The sequence below is a fragment of the Triticum aestivum genome, chromosome 2B (assembly GCF_018294505.1).
Source record: "Triticum aestivum cultivar Chinese Spring chromosome 2B, IWGSC CS RefSeq v2.1, whole genome shotgun sequence".
NCBI lineage: Eukaryota > Viridiplantae > Streptophyta > Magnoliopsida > Poales > Poaceae > Triticum > Triticum aestivum.
The window spans coordinates 111,653,808-111,675,979 of NC_057798.1; the positions used below are offsets into that span (position 1 = coordinate 111,653,808).

General features: G+C 47.6%; 1 protein-coding gene across 1 annotated transcript; it reads right to left on the reverse strand.

The window, feature by feature from the left end:
* Positions 1-16,074: 16,074 nt before the first annotated feature.
* Positions 16,075-20,761, reverse strand: LOC123043778 (probable GTP-binding protein OBGC1, chloroplastic). Its single transcript, XM_044466355.1, has 7 exons — positions 19,331-20,761; positions 18,165-18,438; positions 17,621-17,912; positions 17,360-17,519; positions 16,681-16,789; positions 16,460-16,585; positions 16,075-16,383 (listed from the first exon to the last, which is right to left on the reverse strand). Exons 1-6 carry the CDS (start codon positions 20,692-20,694, stop codon positions 16,490-16,492), a joined length of 2,295 nt encoding a protein of 764 aa, XP_044322290.1. The 5' UTR covers positions 20,695-20,761; the 3' UTR covers positions 16,075-16,383; positions 16,460-16,489.
* Positions 20,762-22,172: the final 1,411 nt, after the last annotated feature.

The window sequence follows — 22,172 nt, forward strand, 5'->3', positions numbered from 1 at the left end:
CAGTATGACTATTATCGCCCATAACTCACTTGTATTCCACTCGTGCATATAACATCTACGCATAAACCTGGCTCGGATGCCACTGTTGGGGAACGTAGTAATTTCAAAAAAAAATCCTACGCACACGCAAGACCATGGTGATGCATAGCAATGAGAGGGGAGAGTGTCGTCCACGTACCCTCGTAGACCATAAGCGGAAGCGTTATGACAACGCGGTTGATGTAGTCGTACGTTTTCACGATCGACTAATCCTAGTACTGAACGTACGGCACCTCCGCGATCTACACACGTTCAGCTCGGTGACGTCCCACGAACTCGCGATCTAGTAGAGCTTCGAGGGAGAGTTCCGTCAGCACGACGGCGTGATGATGGTGTTGATGAAACTACCGACGCGGGGTTTCGCCTAAGCACCGCTACGATATGACCGAGGTGGATTATGGTGGAGGGGGCACCACAAACGGCTAAAAGATCAATGATCAACTTGTGTGTCCATGGAGTGCCCCCCTCCCCCGTATATAAAGGAGTGGAGGAGGGGGAGGGGCCAACCCTCCTAGGCGCACCCCAAGGGGAGTCCTACTCCCACCGGGAGTAGGACTCCAACCCTTCCAAGAGTAGGAGTAGGAGAGAGGGAAGGAGGAGAGAAGGGAAAGGAAAGGGGGTGCCCCCCCTCCTTGTCCAATTCGGACTAGAGGGGGAGGGACGCGCAGCTGCCCAAGCCGCCCCTCCTCTTCTCCACTAAGGCCCAATAAGCCCATTACACTCCCCGGGGGGTTCCGGTAACCCTCGGTACTGCTGTATATGTCCGAACTTGCCCAGAACCCTTCCGAAGTCCAAACATAGTCATCCAATATATCGATCTTTATGTCTCAATCATTTCGAGACTCCGTGTCATGTCTGTGATCATATCCGGGACTCCGAACTACCTTCGGTACATCAAAACACATAAACTCATAATACCGATCGTCACCGAACGTTAAGCGTGCGGACCCTAAGGGTTCGACAACTATGTAGACATGACCGAGACACGTCTCCGGTCAATAACCAATAGTGGAACCTGGATGCTCATATTGGCTCCTACATATTCTACGAAGATCTTTATCGGTCAAACTGCATAACAACATATGTTGTTCCCTTTGTCATGGGTATGCTACTTGCCCGAGATTTGATCGTCGGTATCTCAATACCTAGCTCAATATCGTTACCGGCAAGTCTCTTTACTCGTTCTGTAATGCTTCATCCCGCAACTAACTCATTAGTTACATTGCTTGCAAGGCTTATAGTGATGTGCATTACCGAGAGGGCCCAAAGATACCTCTCCGACAATCGGAGTGACAAATCCTAATCTTGATCTATGCCAACTCAACAAGTACCATCAGAGACACCTGTAGAGCACCTTTATAATCACCCAGTTACGTTGTGACGTTTGGTAGCACACAAAGTGTTCCTCCGATAATCAGGAGTTGCATAATCTCATAGTAATAGGAACATGTATAAGTTAGGAAGAAAACAATAGCAGTAAACTAAAACGATCAAGTGCTAAGCTAACGGAATGGGTCAAGTCAATCACATCATTCTCCCAATGATGTGATCCCGTTTATCAAATGACAACTCATGTCAATGGTTAGGAAACCTTAACCATCTTTGATCAATGAGCTAGTCAAGTAGAGGCATACAAGTGACACTATGTTTGTCTATGTATTCACACATATATTATGTTTCCGGTTAATACAATTCTAGCATGAATAATAAACGTTTATCATGAAATAAGGAAATAAATAATAACTTTATTATTGCCTCTAGGGCATATTTCCTTCACTATCTCCCTCTTGGAGCCAATCAACTCAAGATCTTTGAAGCCACATCATTTCTTCACGGTATAGCAGTTCGTCCATCCTTTCCATCTTCTGTTTGATCGTTTCCCTATCCGCATCAATACGATTTAGTTCCTCAAGTTCTGCTCTCAACTTCTCTAATTCACGTCGGACGTGGCCAAACTTCTGTTTACTCCACTCGTGCAAGTCAGTAATCACCTGCCCGAGCGACTTTGCCACCACTCCCAAATCACCCTCTGCTTTTACCTTCATCAAGGAGTTACTAATGATCTCTAGTAAAGCCCCTTCCCTTTCCCACATTATCTCATACCTTCTATCTGGACTTCTAGGCCATGGGTCTGGCTGTTGCAACCGTAGCAGCAGTGGACAGTGGTCCGATCTTGACGATGTAAGGTGTTCTAGCTTTGAATTCAGAAACCTCGCCATCCATTCATCATCTGCACAAGCCCGATCAAGCCTAACATGGACGTTTTGGTACCCCTGTTGATGGTTATCAAAGGTGTATGGGAAGCCTGTGAAACCGATATCCCGCAGCTCACACACTGCCAGAGCATCCCTAAAAGCTGTCATTTGCGACTCCGGCCTATTCCTCATCAAACAGTGTTCATACTGCCATAATGCCTCATTAAAATCCCCAATGACTATCCATGGCAATGAAGAGCTAGCCTTAAGAGTAGCTAGTTGAGTCCACATTAGGTGACGGTTCTCGACCCTTGGTTCCCCGTACACAAAGGTAGCACGCCAAGGCGGGTCATTCTGCTGTTCTCTAATACACACATCAATGTATCTGTTGCTCTTGCCTAAGATCTCTACATGAAGGATTTCATGCCAGTAGAGAGCTAGACCCCCACTTCTTCCATCACTTCCCACCCCTTCAAAGCCTTTTAGGCCCAATCTCCATCTCAGTTTCTCCATTTTCTCCTCCGTTTGCCTAGTTTCACAAAGGAAAACAAGGTTGGGGTTATGTGACTGGCACAGCGCCAGTAATTCCCGAACTATCCGGCGGTTCCCCACACCCCGGCAGTTCCAAGCAAAGGTACGCATTAGGCCTGGCGGTCCTCCTCGTAGGAGGCCGCCAATGTTGCCAAGTGCATAGTTTGTGTCTCATCCCCCTTGTGTCGCTTGCTTCCAGAAGATACATTCTCCTCATCCTCCTCCAGACTTTTCCCATCTAGTAGCATTTGGTTTTGTACATCCTCCCCCTTACCACTGGTTAGCAGTAATTGTTGTCCCGGGTCCGTAACATTGGTTGTAAACTCTAGCCTTCTCTTGCTACTGCCGGTCGAATTTGCTCCATTTGCGGCACCCTTAGCAGGGCTCGATGCAGTGCTTTTCAGATCCTCATCATTGCTATCCTCAGTTCTGGCCCCAAACTCCCCATGCCCAACGCTACCCATACCTCTGCCTCTACCACCATGACCCCCTCTACTTCCTTCAGCACCATAACTCTGCCATTGCTCCTCCCTTCTGAATTCTGCCGCTATCAGCAATGGGAGATAAATAATGGCGCCAACATCATGCACTTCCTTCAGCGAGGGGAGATAAATAATAGCGCGATGTTGTATTTAGCGACCGCCTTCCGCGTTCGCTTGTCCTCGTGATAGGCGGCTCGCTCCTTCCTTCTCTCCTCCCTTTCCGCCCTCCTCTCGGCGAAGAACTGTTTCTCGTTGATGATGTCTTGCGAGAAGCGTTGCCTCCACAGCGCCATGGCTTCCTCATCCATCTCGGCCAGGCTGAGACGGCGCTCCCGCCTCCGGTTTTTGCGATGATCCTCGTCAGTGATAAGCCACAGGAAAGGCGCCAACTCCTGTGCCCGCTCCCTCGTCGCCGCGTCGGTGAAGTTCATGTCCCAACGGGACCGCCGGAGGCACCACGCCGCAGCGTCGTACGCGCGGGCGCCATCCTGGGCGGTGTTGAAGGTTCCAAGGCCGAGGCGCACACCGCCGCCCGACCGAATCGAGGCGGAGTAGGTGCCGGACGGACGCACGCGGACACCACGGTAGCCCTAACCTCCCCGGCGGCGAGGCGGAATGGTGGCGCGGTGGTGTCGTGTCAGCGGCGAGGAGAGAAAGCAGTAGAGGGAGCGAGAGAGAGCGACAGAGGGCGCTGCAATTTTACAGGTGCGCCGGACGCGGTGCGCCAAATCTAGCGCACGAGCTGCCGCCTTTTCCCGCGCGTGCAATCGTTTCCCGCGCGCTAGTTTGCCTCCACCGCTGGAGCGCGCGAAAATGTCCCACGCGCGCTAAAAAACCAGTTTACCGTGCGTGCACGTCTTTTAACGCGGTTGTTGGAGATTCTCTTATAAGATTTTGTTCCTGCTGCAGCTGGTTCTTAATTTCTTTTCTCTATTTTGGTCTCCTTCGACTCACAAAATATACTACTGGCACTATTTAAATAACCTGTTACTCTAAGTGGTTGTTTGGATAGCAGAGATTAGTGTTAGGATTATAGAAAATGAGTTTTTAGCTGATTTTTAGGAAAAACCCATTTTAGAGCATGGTTAATAATATAGACAAGAGCTGGCTGTATGGAGTTGCATGTCACTTGTAGCCATTCTAATAGCCCACTCATACAATAGTTAGTTAGACGAGTACTCCCTTCATCCCAAAATAAGTGCCTTAACTTTGTACTAGCTCTAATACAAATTTATACTAAGCTCAAGACACTTATTTTAGGATGGAAGCAGTATGTTGTATCACTAATATATGACTCACCACTTTCTCTCACAAAGGTTGTTGGGAGTCACGCTACTTCCGGCTGTAAGCTTGTAGTAGCTCGCTTCTCTTCCTCTCATCTCCTCTCTCCTCCAACTAAGACATCTGACAGCGATGCTACACACACCGGGAGAGTTTTACAGGATTCACGGGATGGCTTAGTTGGGATCCCTTGATTGGCTAAAAATCAGGGTGAGGGGCCCACCCCCACCGAAAATCCGGGGGGGGGGGGGGGGGGGGAGATTAGTTAGAAGGATAGTCTGTGAAAGGCCCGTAATCACCCTGTGCGTCTAGGTTTGTGGCATCTCTTATAGTCCGCCTAAATCACTCTCTGTTTGCTCTTACATTACGTTTTGCAAATAACCAGTTTATAAAAAGTTACGTTTGGGTAGGAAAATAGGAAAACTGGTCAATGGACACCAAACTGACTTACCGTGTGCGCCTATCTCACGAATCACAATCGATGCACACCACGGAGGCATACAGATCAAAGGATGAAGAAGGAACAAATCAAGATATGTTTTTATCATTAGGGAAATTATTGATCTATTGGAGGGAATAAGTTCTTGCATTACTCATTCTCGTCGGAATCTTCTATATCTAGCTATCTAGCCCCTACTACTAAATTTCTCTACAGATGCGTGCTTCCACATCACCTCAATTATTTACAGCCTTCCGATCAAAATTTTGTGGGGTCAAGGAGTCATGCATGTGCTCATAAGTTATTTTTTGCATTAATGTAAATTATGCCACCTCATTGGTCATGCATGTCTTTTTTTTCCAACGCATGCATGCATTTTTGCATTAACCTATCAACTCAAACAACGCCACTTCATCAATCATGTCTTCTTTTTGTGGGGATATTTTTCTTTTATACATCATTTTGTCACACACACTTCTTTTATATTTTATCATTTTAAATATGTAAAACTCTTACATTTGTTTTTATTGGTTTTAAGCACTTACTTATATATTGGTTTTAACACGGTTCCCGCAGCAACGCGCGGGGCATCTTCTAATTGTAATAATGTTAATAGCATCTTGGCTAAATTTGGTAGGTTGCAAAGCCGGACTATGGTCTGGCTTGGCTTTAGCCCGGATGAGGTCTTGGAACCTGTGGAACGAGATTGTAACACCTGATTGTTGAGTAATGCAAGAATTTATTCACACACAAAAAAACAGAAAAACACCTTATGCATGTCCATCAAATCTTATGGTACAGTATTATTCATGCAGAGTAATACAAGTACACAGTATGATACATACTTGACGTACTATTTATGTATCCTGATTCCTGACTAAGTATGAATATTTAAGAAGGCCTACCCTCCGATTCACCGACGGCGCGGCCTCCTACCCGGATCTATATGCCGCTGTACCCGCGAAGCTTCCGCCGAGCAGCCCCGAGCCGAGCCCCAGCGTGAAGCGACCGTTCCAATTGAAATTCCTCCGCGCCGGCCGGCACGGCGGCATGACCTCCTGGCAATCGGGTTCCGAGGGGGGCAGCAGCGGCGCCACCACGGCGCCGAGGCGGTACGCAATGCTGAGCGTGCCGCGGTGCCTGCTGCTCTGCGCCTTCCGGACCGGGTACGACGCGCACCGCCACGGGGTGCCTCCTCCGGCAGCGCAGGCGCCCGCGAGCAGGTCGGCGACGGGGATGAACACCTCGCCGACGTCGCGGTCGTCGAAGCCGAACGAGCCGGCGAAGTAGCGCTCGGTACGGAGGAGCACGTGGAGGTAGGCGCGCCCTGCAGCGGCGGCCGTGGGCGAGACGGCGAACCAGACCGTGTGGTTCCACGCCGGGTCCGTCTCGCCGTCGCGGTCGGTGAGGGTCCGCTGCCGCGTGCGAGGGTCGCCGTAGACGGACGCCACGGCGTACACCTGCATGCCGCTGAACAGGTTCACGTCCGGCAGGTTGCTCGCCGACACGAGCGTCAACTCCAGGACCCTGTGCGCCATTGCCGACACTAACCCCAGCACGGCAGAACTGTCGGAGAAAGGGAAACTAGTACGTGGCTAGCAGCTGCGAGCTTTGCCGTGCGGGCTTATGGACGGTGGCCATGGCGCGCGGGGGTATGTATAGGACTCGGGCGATCAGCGACGAGTCGTCGGCTGCTCCAAGTCTCTGGCGCGAGGGCTACATGCATGCATGCCTGGATGTGCACGAATCTGATGCCAAGGGAAATTTCAATAGAATTGTGCTGCAACAGCTTTGTTACTGACATTGGACATACAAAATGGTGGTTGAAGAAGTGAATCTTTGAACCCTAAAGATCTTAACGTGCGTCTAGAACACCTCTGGTTGAACCAGTGAATTGTATAAGACCGTCAGGTTGCTTCTGATGGAAGATCGTGCTACTTATTTCCCACTGACGCGAGATATTTCCCCAAATTGGAACGTGCGTCAACTTTCCCACCAGATGGAATACAACTCCCAATCATAACTGTGGACCACCAGCTGCATGCCTATCTCTAACTGCCCAAGAAGATTTGACACAAAGAATTGCATGCATATGACTGAATGCTTTCTTCGAATCTGATCAGTTGGTATCCAGACACCGAAAGCAACATACGGAAACCAATTAGACCTTGTACAATGCAAGATGCTTAGGAGAGGTACTTGGAGAAATAAATCAAGCTTTTCTTAGGCACCTGTGATTATTTGTATATGGCAGACGCTTAATTAGGCATTTCTTCTGTAGAAATAAGCACCGGTGTTTCAGAAAAACCTGTTTTATTTTTCTAAGCACCTCCCTAAGCACTTAGCATTGTACAAGGCCCCAACAAGCCCCTCATTTTTTGCACTTGCCACTGTCCGGAAGCGTTTCTACTCCCTCGTAAGGGAGCCGCGTTGGACTTATATTGATTGAGGCGCAAGGCCAAGCTTGGAGTACAAGTTGAGAACCTACCGATCTCTAGGATTCGGTGGTTTAGATATACTACGGGATAACAGAGAGAGAGGGGGGGGGGGGTTAGTTGAGATTACAAAACGTATTACACATAAACTCTAACACCCTCCCTTAATCTCAACTATCCTAGGTTGATATTCCTCTTGAACTCTTCAAATGGCCGAGCAGGCAATGCGTTGGTGAACCCGTCTGCCACTTGATCTTTTGATGGAATGAATCTGATATCCAGCTTCTTCTCTGCAACTCTTTCTCTTACAAAGTGAAAGTCAATTTCAATGTGCTTAGTTCGACCATGAAAGACTGGATTAGCAGAGAGATAGGTGGCTCCCAAGTTATCACACCAAAGACATGAGACATGGTGTTCTTTAACACCTAACTCATTAGGCAATGATTCAACCCAGATAATCTCAGCAGTTGCATTTGCCAGTGACTTGTACTCAGCTTCAGTACTTGACCTTGACACTGTAGCTTGTTTTCTAGCACTCCAAGAGATAAGGTTAGAACAAAAGAATATAGCAAATCCTCCAGTTGATCTCCTATCATCACTACATCCTGCCCAATCAGCATCAGAGAAAGAACTCACAAGAGTAGAGCTAGAACGTCTGAATTGTAACCCAAGGCTCATAGTGTGTTTGATATACCTGACAATCCTTTTTACAGCTGTGCAATGCACAGAAGTCGGCACATGCAAATACTGACAAACCTTATTGACTTCAAATGATATGTCTGGTCTTGTAAGTGTCAGGTATTGCAAGGCTCCTACAGCACTCCTGTATCTTGTGCTTTCTTCTTCTTTGAGTGGCTCACCTTCAAAGGCTGAAAGTTTTTCCAAAGAATACAATGGAGTGGGTGAAGGCTTACAGTCCTTCATTCCCATACGAGCTAGGAGTTCAGTAGCATACTTTTCCTGGTTCAGGATTATACCATCTGGAATCTTCTTGACTTCAATGCCTACGAAGAAGTGCAAACCACCAAGATCCTTCAAAGCAAACTTTGATCCCAAATCATGCAAAAGAGCGTTAGTGGCATCTTGTGAAGAACTTGCAACTATAATATCATCAACATATATCAACACAAATATGACTGTGTTTGCCTTGTTATAAATAAAGAGCAACGCGTCAGCTTTGGATGCAGAAAAACCAAGACACCTTAGCTGAGAGCTTAACCTTGAGTACCATGCTCTTGGGGCCTGTTTTAAGCCATAAAGTGCCTTGTCAAGCTTGCACACATAATGGGGTATTTTCTTATCTGCATACCCAGGTGGTTGTTTCATATAAACCTCCTCTTCCAGAACACCATGCAAAAACGCGTTCTGAACGTCTAGCTGCCTCAAGCTCCATCCCCTAGACACAGCAATAGATAGCACAAGCCTAATAGTTGCGGCCTTGACAGGACTAAATGTATCCTCATAATCTAATCCATACCGTTGTTTGAAGCCTTTTGCAACTAACCGTGCCTTGTACCTGTCAATTGTGCCATCTGCCTTCTTTTTAATTCTGTACACCCACTTACAATCAATAATATTTTTACCTCTCTGTGCAGGTACAAGATGCCATGTCTTGTTCCTCATAAGTGTTGAGTATTCTTCATCCATTGCCTGCTTCCACCTCAAATCTCCAAGTGCATCTTCTACTTTTGTTGGTTCTCCTGCAACACACATCATACCATACTGTATTGTACCATCAGTTCGAACCTTTGGATTTTTTATACCTTTCTGTAGGCGAGTTGTAACACGCGACGTCATCACTGGTTGAAGTTGAGCTAGCTGTTGCACGGGAGAGGACGTGGGAGTCTCTGTCGCAGAAGATCCTGAGAATGTACCAGATTCGCTGCTTTGCACAGGAGATCTGATCCCCGACTCTGTAACCTGCTGTGTGGCTGCACTTGTACTGCTGGAGCCGGTTGCTGCAGAGTCGCTCGCCGCAGAAGATCCTGCATGCAGTTGCATGCGCACGCGCGGGCTCAATCCCGAGCCGACCCGCCGCTGTTGAGCGGTCGCTGTCGCCCACCCGTGCATGGGATGTGGTTCTGACGCGCCTAGCATTGTGGTAGCTTGCTGCTGGCCTGCAGTGCGCGCGCGATCCGGGGTGGATCCCCGCGCCGATCCCGAGGGATCCTGCCGCACTGGCGTCACAGGCTGTAGCGGATCTTCCTCGTATTCAGCGCCGGCTCCGTCTTCTTCTTCCACATGCAATATGCCTCCATTTTGTACCGGATTTTGATCATTTTCAACTCCGTTTTCTTCTGCATTTTCACCATGGACCTGCGCATGAATAGATGCAACACCAGAACTGGTTGAACAATCATAATGGTCAGTACAATTGTCGCCCCCTTGATCAAAGGACCGGAGAATAGGAGGAAGAAGAAGGATTTCTTGTTTTAGACGGGCTCCGGCGTTTGGATGAAGGGACTCAAATGGGAAGACAGATTTGTCAAAAACAACGTCTCGTGATATATAGACCCTGCCAGAGGTGACATCTAAACACTTGACTCCTTTGTGGAGAGGACTATACCCCAGAAAAACACATTTTTTGGAACGAAAAGCAAGCTTGCATGTATTGTATCATCGTAGGTTGGGCCAACAGGCGCAACCAAACACTTGAAGGGATTTATAATCTGGATTAGTGGCAAAGAGACGTGTGATGGGTGTTTCAAAATTAATGACTTTGCTAGGCAGCAAGTTGATGAGATATGTAGCAGTGAGGAATGCTTCATCCCAGAATTTGAGTGGCATAGACGCATTGGCAAGTAGGGCAAGACCTACTTCTACAACATGACGATGTTTTCTCTCTGCAGAACCATTCTGTTGGTGTGCATGTGGGCATGCAACGTGATGAGAAATACCAAGTTGCTGAAAAAAGGAATTCAACTTCATGTATTCACCCCCCCCCCCCAGTTGGTTTGCATAGCAATGATCTTAGTGTTCAGTTTTCTCTCAACGAGATTTTTAAAATTGGAGAAGACTTGAAACACTTCAGATCTTTTCTTAAGAAGATAGATCCAAGTAAACTTGCTAAAATCATCAATAAAGCTTACATAATATGAGTATCTACCAACTGAAGTGGGAGCTGGTCCCCATACATCTGAGAATACAAGTTGTAGGGGTGTAGTGGAGATGCTAGTAGACACATGATATGGTAGCTGATGACTTTTAGCTTGTTGACATGGATCACAAACTTACTCAATACTAACTTCATGGGAGTGAGGAAGTTTATTTTCACTAAGAACACATTTAACTATAATTGATGAAGGATGACCTAATCTACTATGCCACTTTGATGATGAAGGCTTGATAGCCGCAAAAGCTTGTTTATTCGATGACGATGATGAAGAAGATATGAGTGTGTAAAGTCCTCCCACACATCTGCCCCTAAGAAGTATTCTCCTCGTGGCCAAGTCCTTGACAAGAAAGAAATAAGGGTAAAATTCAATGAGGACATGGTTATCACGAGTAAATCGATGAACAGATAGAAGACTTTTTGAAGTTTCAGGCACATGAAGGATTTTGTTTAGATGTAAATTTTTATTAGGGGTTCTAACAATTGAATGACCAATATGATAAACTTGCATACCAGAACCACTCGCGGTGTGCACTTGGTCATGTCTGTGGTACTTGTCGCGGATAGTCAGCTTGTCCAGCTCTCCGGTGATGTGGTGTGTGGCGCCGGTGTCCGCATACCAGTTCGTGTCAACACCGTAGGAGTCAGTGACCATGTTGGACCCCTTATCCTCAGGCTCCTCTTCATTATATCTGTGCCAGCAGTCACGGGCGCCCCCTGGATGGTGCTTGTGACAGATCTGACACTCCGGATAATCACGAGCCTGCTGCTGCCGTTGCTGCTGTGGGCGGCCGCGGCCATCGCCGCCGCCGCCGTTGCCGCCAGATGGACTTGGGGAGGAGCGCCTGCCTCGGCCACGGCCTATGTTGAAGCCGCGACCGCGCCCCCTGTTGTAGCCACGCCCGCGTCCTCTGTACGCCATGTTTGCTGATGAGTTGAAGCCAGCATCGACGCCATCGCCTAGCATCTCCACCCGTTGATCGTACGCCGCGATCTGGGCGAAGAGGTCGTCAACTGAGATCGTCGACTTAACTGCGCTGATAGCCGCCACGACAGCGTCATAGTCTCTGTCAAGACCCGCCAGTACATAGTCGACCATCTCTGGATCAGAGACAGGGCGACCCGCCGCGGCGAGTTCATCCGCCAGGTTCTTCATCTTGGCGATGTAGGAGGTGCTCGACATGGATCCCTTCTTGGTGTTGGTGATGGCAATCCGCAGGTTTGTGATGCGAGATTGGGACTGCGAGGCAAAAATAGTAGTAATAGCAGTCCAAAGATCGAAAGTTGTCTCCTTACTCGTGACTTGGACGAGAATCTCCTTTGACAGAGAATTCAAGAGATGGCTCAGGACCTGCTGGTCCTTCGAGATCCATTGTGCATACAGAGGGTTCGACACCTCTATCATGGTCTTGTCCGCCTGCTGCTGCTGCACTGTCTTCGGTGGCGCAGCGTCGGATCCATCCAGGAGGCCGGTGACTTGCGCTCCTCGCAGTCCCGGCATGACCTGGGTCCTCCATAGGATGTAGTTGGTTCTGGTGAGTTTCTCGGCTGGTGGAGCACCAAGGTTGACGACGATGGTGGCCGAGGAGGACATGGTGGTGTGGTGATTGCGATCTGGCAATGATGGTGGCAATCGATTATGGTGGTGATCGAAGGAGAAGCTTTTCTGGCTAGATAGATGGGAAGAGGTTGGCTCTAATACCATGTCAGGAAGCGTTTCTACTCCCTCATAAGGGAGCCGCGTTGGACTTATATTGATTGAGGCGCAAGGCCAAGCTTGGAGTACAAGTTGAGAACCTACCGATCTCTAGGATTCAGTGGTTTAGATATACTACGGGATAAGAGAGAGAGAGAGAGAGAGAGAGAGAGAGGGGGGGGGGGGTTTAGTTGAGATTACAAAACGTATTACACATAAACTCTAACAGCCACCTTGCTTCCGTTGCAGATCATAGACCGAGTCCCATTTTCCCTTGAAGTGGGGTTGAGGGCCACCGCATGGGAGGAGGTGGTGGTGGAGAGCTAGTCGCTAGCGGCAGAAGAGGAGCCCACGCCGCCCGGAGAGCTGCGGAGGAGGGAAGCCACCTTGACGAGCAGGTGCGTGAGTCGTATCAGATCCAACAACTGAAATAACCCGAAGTGAATCAAACAGAAAAAAATAAATTCTGGCATTGGAATTATAAGTCATCTACGTGGCAAACCAAGTCAGCACAGAAACGTGGGACAACCTGTCAGATCTGGAGATTTTTTTTTTCAGAATACACCATGAATGTGTGTATCATCATTCATAGAAGAATGGCCAAGCGGTCAATACAACGCCAGACGGCAAATACAATGTCAAAAGGCAAGGAACACCACGCTAATCCCCACCTACAAGAATCAAGAATGAGAGAACTCGTCTTGCCCAATCTCCAGCCAAGACGGTAAGGAAGACGGGGCAAAGAGCAAAAAGGACGCGTCACTACCGTTGCAAGCCACATCCAAAACACAAGGACAACTACAGAACTGACTGGATCAATGTATCTCCCACCACATAGCGCCTAGAGGAGTCGGCAAGTGAGTGCAGGACCAAGCTGGGCCTGAAGATGAAGACGCGCAGGAGGTGCCAGCAATGACATACATTGCCCCATGGAGGCCCATGTCTTGAGAGGCAACCCACACCAAGAACGAAACACCCCAAACTCCAACTCTAAGGACTCCGCAAGCAGCAAAGGCAGCACCATGATGAAGGGAGCGGCGTCGTAACGCCCGCTGCCGCGAGAACCGAAACAAGGGTTTCCTACGGCACTCGAGGAGGGACATGATCAGGACCATGGTAGCACCCCCAAGGAGAATACGACATCCGCAGGCGTCGTCACGGCCAGCATCAGCAAGCCGAGTGGAGATTTCGCCCCGGCCCATGACCAGAATTCGAACCACCGGAGCCAAGACGATGGAGCAGGTCACTGGGTGAGTCCACCGCCCGCTACAGGAAGGAGAGACACACTCATCAACGAGTTTGCTTAAATTGAAAGGAGAGACACGCTCATCAACGAGTTTGCTGCCAAGAGTTTGCTTCATTTAAATAAAAATGTGAAAATTCTACTAAGCGGGGTATTTCTTGTCACAAACATGAAGCTTAGGTGCAAAAAATGGAAGCCATTCTAAAATGAAACCAAACCCCCCAGACGTATGTATACTTTCTCGTCCAAAAATTTCATTATTCAGAATGAGATTATTCTGTAGTTATGTGTGTGGTGTGAACTTTTCTGTCGAGATATTTGTGGCTCAGGTGGTTTGTTTTATATATAAAGCGGGGCAAAACCCCTTTTCAGTATTATTCCGTGAGACCTTTTACGGTGCATCAAGTCTATTTGCTACAACAGATTTTTGGTAGTATATTGATTAGTTAGGGGCATTATAGGCAGTTCAGTATTTATCTGTTTATATCAATCTCGTGGACAGGTTCACGCATGCAGGTCTGCTTCCCGCCATTGTCAAGCACTCATCTCATCCAAGTGCCCTCCCGTAACAAGCAGTAGCATTACTCCCCATGAATCTTCTCCGGAGGAACTAAACACGCTGCTCGATATGCTCGAAATCGACTTCGACTACGGCTCACGGGGAGTAATCCAAGGAGGCGAGCAAGCGGCCAAGCTTTTTCACAAAGACCGCCTCGTTAATACATGCCAACATAGCATCACAGTCAAAGATAGGCGGCCGGATGGGTTTCGGCGCCTCAGAATTAGGTGCCAAAGTACCTACCTCATCATCCTTGGCACCCGCAGACGTCACCTGGCCAACGGCCTCAAGTGAGAGAGAAATACCAGCATCCAATCGTCCATGGTCCACAAAGTCGAGCGGCTGAATGGGCTCCAATGACGATGGTGATGTCGCAGTCAGCAACACCAAGTATCTTGCAAGCGACCCCATCTCCTGAAGAAGCACCACCAAAATAGGCGAAGTAGGTTCCCCATAAATCTTCTGCAGCTCAGGCATAATCTGCAGCACCGGAGCCACGACCTCGACAACAGCTTCACTCCCAGAAGCAATCAGCACTCCAGGCAACGGCAACCGACATGATGTAGCACAAGGGGAGAGATCTCCATACATGCATGCTTCCACATCGGCAGAACCAACCTGGATCTCGGGCAGCAGGGACACATCAGGCACAACCCCAATCTGGGCGGAGGCCGCTCTCACCAAACTACAGGTGGTGTCGGATGTGTCTTTGTCCCTGATATGACAGGCATGGTAGCATGTGAGAGCCCACTCTCTCCCTTCTCTCATACATAAATCCATCCTTTTATTTCACCTTAGCTAAATTAAATCGTCCATATCATCTAAACTATAAGTTCGTTTTTGAAATAATTCATATATTTGGAGTCACGGCGTCAAGACCTTTAGAACTAGACCAATCTTGGATACATGTCAAACACATTTAAATTTTGATGTTTCACATTTCATATGTGAAACTAACCGATTTTACTAAAAATTTGTGATTTTTTTCAATAGAAATATGTGAAACCAATCTATTTCACAGAAACCTCTTTTTTACCCAAATATGAAACTGAAATGTCAACTTGTGAAACAGATCATTTGAAATTGTGCAACAGTATATGTCAAAAGAGTGAAATATGTTATTTTTATGAAACAAGTAGTGGAAAGTGAAATGTAGGTTCTAAATTGTGAAATAGTAAATACAGAAAGTGAAATTGTAAGGAGAGACACGCTCATCAACGAGTTTGCTGGCAAGAGTTTGCTTCATTTGAATAAAAATGTGAAAATTCTACTAAACAGGGTATTTCTTGTCACAAACATGAAGCTTAGGTGCAAAAAATGGAAGCCATTCTAAAATGAAACCAAACCCCCCAGACGTATGTATACTTTCTCGTCCAAAAATTTCATTATTCAGAATGAGATTATTCTGTAGTTGTGTGTGTGGTGTGGACTTTTCTGTCAAGATATTTATGGCTCGGGTGGTTTGTTTTATATATAAAACGGGGCGAAAGCCTTTTTCACTATTATTCTGTAGTCTGCTGCACGTCGATCAGGCATAGGCAAGTGTATTGAGATGGAGACTTTGAAATGCTCCGGACATGGCCAGGGCCGCGCTGCACCTCGCGTCGGACGAGGCCAGGTGCACAACCTTGTCATTGCACATGCTTACTGTGAAGTGTGAACTCCTTGGCCAACCAAGTCCTGGATGCTTTCATCGGTAGAAACTTGGTAGGGTGGAAGAAAGGCACCGCGGGAAGGAATCTATCTGGAAATTTGATCGACGGGGCAAAGGAAGGCACCTTGAGGATCTTGCATGATTCTGCATGAGGGTAAAAGAGAAGACTTCTCCCTCCTCTGGTAATAATTTGTGTCCCACATCCCTTGTAAACTGCTCAGTTAAGTGGATTACCAGGATCTTGGCAGCAAGACTTCAGCAGGAGATGATCGATCAGTTTTTTTTTTGCTTTTTTTTGGGGGGTTAAAACTAGACGCGTTGCCGTCAATTTCCTGTATGCCATGGATCTTAGTTATCAGAAGGATAGACACTACAGTCAGGACATATAAAACCTGACTTGCAAGGAAGTAATCAGAGTTTGTAAATTTCCATTACTGGAGGTGGGATTACCCAATGTTATACAAGTACAATGTATACTAACATGGAGCAACAGAACAAAAACTAGTTGCTACCCAGTCGAGAACTCTGCTCTGCACAGCTATCCAGCTACAACTGTTCGAAATCAATCCGATCGATGGTCATGTACCTGCCTGACCAATGGTTTCACGCGGCGCCTCTATCGTGCCCGGTGTCTGAGAGAACCCAGCTTCCCGTGCCGCAGAGATGGCAGAACCGTGCACCGGAAATTGCCTTTCCCCTTGCGCTTCATGTGTCCACCTGCGAGCGACAAAGTCATTGTAATGTTCAGTTTGTTACACATACTGTCATCGTGCACAGTTCCATCAGAACTTACCTCTGCCGATGTCGAGGATTATCGCCTCATCTAACTGAATTTAGGCCATCTGACGGCATCGTCGTCTCTCGAGATCATCGTCCTCGCCGTGACCCGCTTGGGCTCTTCGTTCCAAAACATTTCCATCTGTGGAGAAAGGACCTAGTTATATCTGATATATCCATTTGCGTTGACTCAAAGTTCAGTAACTGGTGAGAGAAAAAAAGGCTAGGCATACATACCTCACCGATAACTACCGTGTCGCCCTCCTTAACTCCAAGTTTGACAAGAGTTTTGTTGACACCGCATGCCTCCAAAACATGCTGAAACCTTTTCAGGGACTCTGTGTAGCTGCATCAGGAGAAAAGGTTAGTTACAAGTTTTCATCAATTGACAAAATTATTCAAAAGTTAAATGGAAGTCTATAAATATGAGATACAACTGTCCAACCGGTGAAGTCTAACAAATTTATTTGTATCGACAAACAGTTTTGAACAAGCTTGAAATAACAAAGGCGACAAAGATATGAGATATATGCTTGCGGAGATTATTCTTAAACTAGCCTTTCCAGTCACAAATAAATTGCAAAAAAAGGGTTAAAGATTTCAATTCACGAAAAGATATCCCAGGTTTACATCATCAAGAAAGAACCATTTTATTTGTATATTTCTGCTAACAACCTTTTGTTCAAATATAGTATTATGAAAACAGATACACACATCTCAGTGCGGAAATGTACAGATGAGATTATTAATCTATTCAAACTTCAGTGGGGAAATCCAAAACTGTGTTACAGTAACTGCATAATTTGTTATGCTAAAGAGAGATTAATGCGGATAACTAACAACCAATGTAGTCTGGAAAACAATAACTCTTGCAGATGAGCTTGCTAAGAATAACACTGAAAAATAAGGTACTTACTCCCAATTGGTCATCTGAACAAATCGTTCAATTCCGGCTCCAACAACAGTCCATGTATTTGCGCCCTTGTCATGAACAATCTCAAAATCATTCATGGCAGAACTCCTTTCCCTTTTTATTGCATCAGCCACATGATTCAGATTTTGAGTGTTATTCCATTCTGCACAAACATACAGTACCAAGAAAAGCATCTAAAATGGAAACCCAAGCTACTAGCTACTACTGTAATTTGACAAACAGCAAATATAAGGTGTAAAGCACCTTCGACTTCTTTCACCCTTTGCCTCTCTTTCTGTAGAATCTTGTAGGCAGCATAAACTACATCTTGTGTTCCTTGCCTGTTTAATGCACTAGTGCAGTAAGGCTCAAAACCTTGAGCCTGTAGCTTTTCCCTGAACGAATTCCATCTGTCAGATGCCTCTGGAAGATCCATCTTATTGTACACCACTATATAAGGTTTGTCAACCAAAGCTGGGCTAAATAACTCCAGTTCCAAACGGACAGCCTCATACTCATATTCTGGTTGTTCTCCTGAACCATCGACTACATGCACCTGATCACAAACACAGAAAAAGAAGTCAGCAAGCCATGCATAGATTTCCAATATCATAAAATTCTTAAATTAAAAAACCTTAAACATAAGAGATACTCCCTCCCATAATATAAGAGCGTTTTTGACACTACACTAGTGTCAAAAACGCTCTTATATTATGAGACGGAGGGAGTATTTTATTATCAATAACATAAATGATATGGACTCAAATATAGTTCAGTAAGGGAGAGGGCAGGGGAAAAAGAAACATACCAAGACTGAACATCTCTCACTATGTCTTAAAAACTCATGGCCCAAACCATACCCACGATGAGCACCTTCCAGCAAGCCAGGAAGGTCTGCAACTACCATCGTAGCATCAAAATCTAATGAGACTACTCCAAGATTTGGTAGCAATGTTGTGAAAGGGTAGTTGGCTATAGTTGGCTTGGCAGCACTAATAGCACTCAAAAGAGTGCTCTTTCCAGCATTTGGAGCTCCTACAATTCCCACATCAGCAACCAACTTTAGCTCCAAATCAAGCCACCTGCCAGCGATCCCAGACAGGGCATAATGTTAGCCAAAGCAGAGCTAGAAATAATCAAGCAATGTAACTAGGGGATTCTGATAAGGTAGAACAGCAACATCAAGTTGTGACAGTACGTGATCTCATGATTCAGGTTTTAATCATGATTAGAACTAATTCTTTCCTGGACAATTACTAAGGCTAAAGTTGTTCACTGCAGTGTGGAGTTTGATTTCACTTCGATGACTTTATAGCACGCTAATATCCTTACAGAATTTGCATGGTAGAAGAAGCTTCTCTTTTTCCATCATACATATATGCAAACACACAATCTTTCAACTGTGGTGACATCACATAGCAGTGCACCCACACAGTCTCTGTCCGATTACCGAATGTTCCAAATAATATCATACTTAAGCCTGCGGTACAACATGAATGGCAGTTGATGGACATCAGATTGTTTGTTCTTTTAAGTGCCCTGGCTAGAAGTTGTGGATACAGCTCTGCTCATTATTAGCAAAGGGCAGGCAAACGAAACTACGAGCAGTACTTATGATGCTGCCCCAGCTATTGTTCTTGTTATTTTTGGCCGATGGATATTGGCAATTGAACCTGCAGATAAGATGACTGCACCAGGCATTGAGGAATTCTGGACTGGACAGTTATAGACGGGCGATAATAATTGGCAATTGCCAATTGGTTAGGCTATCCCTGAAAGCAACCGAAACCGCATTTTGACCAACACTAGATTCATCATTAGTATGGTTTTCACTAACAACAATCTTTTTTTTTCCTAATCTAAGATCCCCAACTCAATGCCCGCGTGCTGATCATTTGTCAGAAATCGCATCGACAATTAAACAAACAATGAAGATGAAGCATAAATTATCTTTGAAGGGTAGAGATAACATACATTTCGGGGCCTTTCTCCCCCTTCTCTGCAATCCTGGGCACCTTGTTTGTGCCCGTCTTGAACGCCGCATTGCCGCGGCCGCCGCGGCCACCGGGGAGGAGCAGCGCTCGCTGCCCAGGCTTCATCAGCTCGAGGAGCTCTATGTCGCCGGCGGCCGACCGGACGACTGTTCCAGGCGGCACCTTCACCACGACGTCCTCGCCCTTGGCACCGGCCATCTGCGACCCCTGGCCGTGCGCGCCACGGCCGGCGCGGTAGTGCAGTGACTTGCGGAACGGCAGCAGCGAGTTCATGTCCCCGTCCACCTCGACGTACACGTTGCCCCCACGGCCGCCGTCGCCGCCCGACGGCCCGCCGTGCGGCACGTACTTCTCGCGCCGGAAGGCCACCACGCCGTTGCCGCCGTCGCCGGCCTTGGAGTATATCCTGGCCGTGTCGAAGCACCGCATCACGGCGGGCACCCCCTTCTCCTTCATCTCCTCTTCCGCTTCCTCCCCGTCGTCGTCGCCGTCGTTGGCGCTGCCCTCAAACACGCCGACCTCCTCCTCCTCCTCCTCTTCCTCGTCGTCGTCTGGGTGATACACCACGACCTCCGCGTCATCGTCGTCCTCCCCGTCATACTCCAGCTCATCGAGCTTCGCGCTTGCAATGGCGTCGCCCGCTGGAGACCACTCGTTTGCCGCCGTGACGAATTCTTCCTCCTCCTCGTCGTCGCTGTCGAGGCCGTAGTCCGGGTCGAACACGACGGCGCCATCGTCCTCGTCGAGCTCCTCGGGCGGAACAGCCCGAGCTTTCCTGCCCTTACTGCCCTCGAAGATGTCCAAGCGGGTGACGACGAACTCCTCCTCCTCTTCGTCGTCGTCCCCAGGGTGTTCGACCATTTGACGCGAGATGGCGCGACCATTATTAAGGCCCCTCCTGGCCGCGCGCGCATCGAATTGGCCGATGGCAGCCCGCTCGCCGCCGCCAGTAGTGTCTCGCAAATGCAGCCTACGGACGGCGGTAGCCCCACGGCGGGCGGGGTCCACCTCTTCTTCATCCTTGTCCTCCTCGACGCCCAACCGCTGGACAATCCCGCGCGGCAATGCGGGGGCTGCGCGCTCGGGGTTGCCCGGCGCGGTCGGGAACCGCTCGAGGGTGACCTCCGCGGACTCGGGGGCGGCGTCGCGGAGAGGGAGGCGGGTGAACGTGGTCGCGCTGCGGCCGATGACGTTCGCGGACGACAAGGCGGGGGGGAGAGGAGGGGACTTGACGGGCCTGGCGGAGCCGCGCTTGCCCCGGCCGCCCTTCGCGGTCCGGCGGGCGGCCTCGGCGGAGAAGAGGCGGAAGGGGAAGGCCGCGGCGGCGACGGCGGCCGGCGCCATTCTCTGCAGCCGCTCGAGGCGAGATTTTCCGTTCGTTTTTTTCTTGCTTCAGTGGAGCGGATAAGGAGTGAGTGAGGTTTTGTGTAAGTACGAGTGACTTGTTTGGCCTGCTTGGTGATATGTGATCTGGACCGTCGGTGCCGAGATCGTACGGCTGACCGCGGTGAAATAGTTGGCCTTGGAGTGGTCTACCCGTGTGTGGCCGTGCGAGGTGGCAGAGTCGTCGGGATTTCTCACAGCGCGGCGTTGACCATGCTCTCCCTACACAGTTCTTTTTTTTCTTCTCTACTAAAAGCATATAGGTAGTTCGATTTGAGAGAATTTATTTTATATGGGTAGTTCTTTTTTGCGCTAGATTTTATATGAGTAGTTCAACTCATATGATTGAATGTTTCCAGCAAAAAAGGTAAAAGTTCATGTGATCGAATCCCACATGAATTGTACCTAAGAATGCATCACATTTCATATGTTGTTTAGCATCCACTAAACCCCTTGGAAAGAATGTTTTGTTTTTTCTGTGATGATACAAACGAAACAAACAAAAATCATGTGGGATTCAAATGGTGTGACATTCTAATCATATATTTTTAGTATCATGTCAACCAAAAGAAGCCATGAGTTGTTTCAAACGCAATGCCAATGATGAATGAGCTTCTACAAATGATCGAAATAAGTAAAAACAAAATGTTAATGTATAATGTTGAGAATCTTGAGCGTGTAGATCTCCTGTAATCAACATGTACACTCATCGCTCGGCTCCCTGACAACGGGGTAAGGCAACACTCTTGATGTTCTGTAAATGCACATGACTAGTTGAAGCACGAATTCAGAAAGTGTCGTTCTAAAGTTTAATATTGATCCCACAAGGAATGCAGACGAACATTATTGTTGGCGTTTCATCACACTTAAGGTGTCATTGAACTTAGGTGATTACTATTGGACTACTTGCAATACTTTCAAAGTAGGATGGTCATAGAACAAATTATTGCACTAAAGTAATTAAATCTACGAGAAAAGTAAATGGTGTTTCCCTGTAATAAGATTGTTAGACGCCTGAGATTTTTTTTTAAATGAGGCAAAAGGCTTGCCATTTTCATTGATTAAGAAGAAGTGGGATTTGCCCGGTTAATTGACGAAAAACCCGACTAAAACCGATACAACCCAAACCATATAACATGGGCACCACCAACTAACCTGGCCACCGACATGAAACATGAGCCGCAAAGAAGAAAAGACATCCGCCGAGGAGTCGCAAGCGTCATCGTCATCACCGGTTATCACTGAACGAGCGACTCCGACTTCACCATAGAGCTCCATCAACGAAGCCGCCCCACAAACAGTTGCACAGAAGCAATGACGACACATGCCAACAGATGGCCACACGCGCAAACAACCGACAGCTCCGACTTTGACGACGAGCCTCACAAGGAAAATACGCATGAGGGTTCAGTTCATGGTAAGTACTGGAAATGCATTTG